Source organism: Cucumis melo, chromosome 12, assembly GCF_025177605.1.
Source record: "Cucumis melo cultivar AY chromosome 12, USDA_Cmelo_AY_1.0, whole genome shotgun sequence".
NCBI lineage: Eukaryota > Viridiplantae > Streptophyta > Magnoliopsida > Cucurbitales > Cucurbitaceae > Cucumis > Cucumis melo.
In genome coordinates, this window is record NC_066868.1 from 20,028,684 (window position 1) to 20,033,797 (window position 5,114).

General features: G+C 31.3%; 1 protein-coding gene across 1 annotated transcript; it reads right to left on the reverse strand.

Moving 5' to 3' along the window:
- Positions 1 to 311: 311 nt before the first annotated feature.
- Positions 312 to 3,926, reverse strand: LOC103503297 (probable WRKY transcription factor 14). Its single transcript, XM_008467435.3, has 3 exons — positions 3,224 to 3,926; positions 2,128 to 2,271; positions 312 to 987 (listed from the first exon to the last, which is right to left on the reverse strand). The coding sequence occupies exons 1-3, from the start codon at positions 3,745 to 3,747 to the stop codon at positions 414 to 416; spliced, it is 1,242 nt and encodes a 413-aa protein (XP_008465657.1). The 5' UTR covers positions 3,748 to 3,926; the 3' UTR covers positions 312 to 413.
- Between the last annotated feature and the right edge of the window lie 1,188 nt (positions 3,927 to 5,114).

Consider the following 5,114-nt stretch of genomic DNA (forward strand, 5'->3'; position numbering starts at 1 on the left):
TGTAGACCCTATCAAAGTTGGCACATTAATGCATGTAATAATGATTTAAACATATTCCATGAACTACAAAGTGTACCCTCTAGTGTAAACCCTAAAGAAATATAGTGATCATAATCCAAAAAATATATTTCTTACAAAAAAAGAGTTAAAATTGAACCAATTTTTAAGGACTAAAATTTCACTCTTTTTTTTCCAAGTACAATTAAGCTCACCTAAAAAGCAACCCCCCCCCCCCCCCCCACCCCCCAAAAAAAAAAAAAAAAAAAGAAAAGAAGAACACTAACTTAAAGAAGAAAATAGGAAGCTAGCTAGCTGCATGTGTATATAATGTTTAAAATTTTATATATATAGTTTTGTTATTAATTTTTATATATAAAGCTCTCTTTAAACTGTGGTGTGATAATTACCCTCCATCAACCTCCCTTGGCTTCTTTGAACAAACTTCCACTTGAATTTTCTGCCCAGTCATAGAGCTCCAAAAATGGATCTTTACTGCCTTCTCCATTTCCTGTACTAAATCCATGGCTACCAAACATCAACATATTGTTGTTCAGAGGGTCTGCTGAAAGATGATGACTATGGTCGTGGTCGTTCTCGTGCTCAAGGTCGTTCATTTGATCTGCAAATTCAGTGAAAATTAAGTCAAAAGGGAAATCTTGATGATCACCCTCCTCCTGGTTATCATTTGTTGTTGTCGCTGCTTTATCTGTCGTTTGGTCTTCATCTATCTCTTCCTCCTTTATCATTGTCGTTGGCAGGATGTCATTAATGCGCTCTTGTTTCGGGCTGGTTTTATTAGTGGCGGTAGTGGTGGTGGTTCGAGAAGGATGGGAACGAGTAGAACCTGCAAGGGCATTGCGTTGAGTAGGCCATGGGTGGTTGTGCTCCGAAGTGTAGGTGATGACAAGCATGTTGGGGTTTGTACGACTTCGCTCAACCTGCTTTCGAGCGGAGCAACCCTTGGAACTACTACACCTATAATATCCCCTAAAAGAAAAGAGAGGAGAAAGAAAGGTATAAAATAACCATAAGGTATACTACTATGTATAATGAAGATGATCAATGATGTTGTGAAATGAGAATTAGGTATATGAAAGGTTTGAGGGTTTTCGAGAAAATGTAAATACTTCTACAACATAAAAAAAGGAATTTTTAAACAAGCTACTTCGTTTTTAAAAATCACATCCAAAGTAATTAAAAGGGAAAAAAAAAGAATAATTACCATTTATCTACTAATAACATTTGGAAAAGTCGACCATCATTAATAAGGGAAGAAAATACCAATTGAACACAAACAACACTTTTTTAATTAACACCATCAACTAAAGAAATAGTTTAGAACAAATAAAAGACCTACCTTCACAATTGAAATAAAGAAAATCTCAAAACTATATAATATTTCTATAAAGCAAAAATATATATGAGTATATAAGTTCAGAAAATATTATGATTTCTCTCTCCCAACTTTAAAGCCCACTTGAAGAAATGATAAGTAAATGATCATGAGTGAGATATAATGAAATTATTGGGAGTCAATTTCTTGTCAGCTAGAGAGAGAGAAAGAGGTACAAAAACTTGCAGCATTTGGCATTGATTTCTGGAAAACAATAACTTTCTCTCTCTCCCGTTTAAGTTGAAAATAAATTAAGTGAAAATTACTAAAGAAATTTAGAAAAAAAAAATTAATATTATATGGAATTAACATGTGAGGTCAAAAATCAAACTTTTAACTTTGAATTATGATCAATTTAGGTAGTTAATGTCATCTCAATCCAAATGGTTTGATATTGGTTCAGTGTTAGTATACGAACACTTTCAAAATTTCAATTTGAAGTGCCTATACTTACAAAGTAAAGAAATCTTAACTTACTTTTTTTTTTTTTTTTTTTTTTTGTTCATTTCATTGATCTTTTAAAACTTTTTATTATCTATTAGCACTTTTGTTATAAATTTTGTAATACAATCTCCTATTATATAATTATTTCATGAAAGTTGTTATTATTATGATATATTATTTAAACAGATTCATGGCTAAATTTAGGAATTATGGAAGGAAGAGAGGGAAGAAAATGATAATATATTTAACCTAAAAGTAATAATAAGATTAAACTTTCGAAGAAAGTTGACCTTGGATATGGGGATCCTTTGATTGGCTTTTGCCCGTACTTCCTCCATGCCCATAGATCAGAAGGAACCACTTCGCCGCTGCTTGATCGACTGTTCGCCGGTGCCGGTGCCGGAATACACACCACTTTCTTCACTTGGCTCTTCCTAACAACAACCAAACCACATTACTTAATTCATTCACGTACGAATTCATTTTAATAACCATTTTGTTTGAAGCAATAATTTTGTAGTTTGGAGTTCAATTCTCTTGTTTTTCTTTTCTTTATTTACTTTTTTTGATTAAAAAAAAAAAAAAAAAAGGAAAGTTAAATTGTTATGATATCAGATGAAGTTTTAGTTAACATTCACGTAGTAATGGTAATTAGAGCTACAAAATATTTAAAATTTTAAAGCTATTAATACTAATTTATCTACAATAATCTTAATATAGTTTATTAACTTAAACTCTACAAATGAGATGGAGTATATATGTATATAGATATATATATGGTCTGGATATAGCTAGTGACTGTTATTTTATATAGAACATAGTCTAAATTTAATTTTGCTTTCCTTTTAATTTTAATTTTTCATTAAAGTAGACATTGAAATGTGATCCAAGACTATGAGAGTCTATATTTTTCCAAGGTATATTTAAGAAAAAAAAAATTCTCCACCCTCTGAACCTTCTATAAATATAGTAAAGACAAAGTTAATTCAGTCAAAACATATAAGAGAATTATGTCTTAAAAGTCATAGTTTTATTCTCCTATTTTCCTTTGTTGGACTAAAAAGTTTGGGAGAAGAAAGCCTATACATATTTTTCTAAAACCCATAATTTTTTTTTTTTTTTTGAAGTACTCTAAAAAGTTTGGGAGAAGAAAGCCTATACATATTTTTCTAAAACCCATAATTTTTTTTTTTTTTTTGAAGTACTCCCAATTAATCAACTATCATGAAGCTTTTGAAACTCAAAGGTAAGACAAAATTTAAATTTCATTTGAACCCCAACAAATAATAACTCAGAATGATCAAAAGCACCTATTAACGTAATATCCTGAGTTATTATTATAATTTCAGAAGTTCAAGATTTGATTTTATTCTACTTTGATTTTACCTTCTTTTATTTGCGGAATTTCGTGGAGAAGAGATCTGAATCCCGGAATTCTCCATTAAACAAAGAGGGTTCGAGCCACCGGTCGGAACCACAACACCACCGCCACCACGAACTGAAGTCGAGCTCGGAGAATTCCCCACTGCTGAGGCGAGCGACTCACATGGAGGAGTACTAATTACACCATCACCAGAACTCGGAGAGATCTGCAACATATGCGAAAGTAAATTAGACGGCTGGTCCGCCGCCAAACCCTCACCGCCGCCATCAGAAGCAAAGTTGAAGGGAGAAAAATGGGGAAGAAGAAATGGATCTCGAGTCTGAAACGACAACGGATCTCCAAAATTCATGGAAGAATTGTCAGCAGGAAGGTGCGACCAGAGTCGTCCCTCACCGGAAAACGAGTCGAGAGAGAATTCGGAGGAGAAATGACCGGCGACGGGGGCGGAAGTCGGTCGAATCACATCAGTCAAATCACCAGCTTGCTGATAATTATTATTGTCCATCTCAAACAAACTACAGAACATGTTTTGAAGTTGAGTGTGTCAGGTGAAGAGCAATCGGAAAACATGCAGAATTTTTGTCGCCGGCGAGATTAGGGAGAAAGAAATTTGGGAATGGGATCTTTGTTTATTTATGAAAAAAATTAGAATTTGAGAGAGAAATATAGAGAGAGAAATTGGACGCTGACTTTCTCTCTCACAAAAACCACTTCTCTTCCATACGCAACATAACATAAGAAGAGAGAGAATAAATTAGAAGTGGAGGTGATGAAGTGAGATTCGTGAAGAGTCAAATTTAATTTAAGAAGCTTTTGGGGTTCATTCTCAACTTTAAGGGAAATTCAGGGGTTCATTTGGAATTTTGGAATTTTTATTATAATTTATTATATTTCATACTAATATCAATTTGTACCTCTAACCCTAAGTTTTTGTTGTATCAATTTATAATTATAAACTCTGAATTTTTATCAGAGTATTAAGGATACTCTAAATTAAGGAAAATTGTATCGGTAAGGTAAAATAACTGTAAATATGATATTATTTATAAGTGACACCCAGTCATTTTATGAATAACATAACGTAATTGATTATCACGAGAATAAAATCTATTTTATCATATTTACAGATTTTTTTAAAAAAAATAAGTTTGAATGAATATTAAAATATTTATAATTATTAGTTAAAATTACCATTAATTAATTTTAATAGTTAATTTTGTTTATTCAATATCGGAAGAGATTTAACGATCTCATAATTATTGATTTTTAAAGACAAACTAAAAAATGAAGTAAAAAGTGATTGTTGAGCGGTGACAGTTTAAAATTAAAAAAGAAAATTAAGCAATATCGAGATAATTATGGGTGACATACAATATTTTCTAAAATAAATTTATTTAAGTTGGACCAAAATAACACACAGTTGCGACCATTTAGAATTTTAATGGATAGAATTTAAAAGGTTTGGGATGTAAATTAATGGACATTAGTTTTAAATTATTTATTATATAATCCATCTTGAATTAAAGAAAAAAGAAAAAAAGAAGAAGAAGAAGAAGAAGAAGAAGAAGGAATAAAAATAATAAAGAAAGACGGAAAGAAAGTCATTTTTGGAAAACAAGTGATGAGAAAGTAAAGAAGGCGGCAAGTAGCCGCATTTCTCGGAGAACGCTCGATTCCCTTCCCTCCTTTCAATTATTTCCCCCCTTACTTATTTCTTTCTTTCTTTCTTTATTTATTCTTATTCTTCTTCTTCTTCTTCTTATTATTTTGCATATATGAATTGTCACTTTTTTTAAGGGATTGCATTATTAAATTTTAGTGTCAAGTATTCATAATTTTCAATTTTAAAATTTATATAAATAATATTTTGGATGAATGTTTCAATTTTTTTTT

Coding starts and splice junctions, on each gene's coding strand:
- LOC103503297 (XM_008467435.3), bottom strand. CDS start 3,747: ATGTTCTGTAGTTTGTTTGAGATGGACAATAATAATTATCAGCAAGCT. Junction 2,272..3,223: donor AATTCCGCAAATAAAAGAAG/GTAAAATCAAAG, acceptor GGTTGTTGTTAG/GAAGAGCCAAGTGAAGAAAG. Junction 988..2,127: donor AAAGGATCCCCATATCCAAG/GTCAACTTTCTT, acceptor CTTTTCTTTTAG/GGGATATTATAGGTGTAGTA.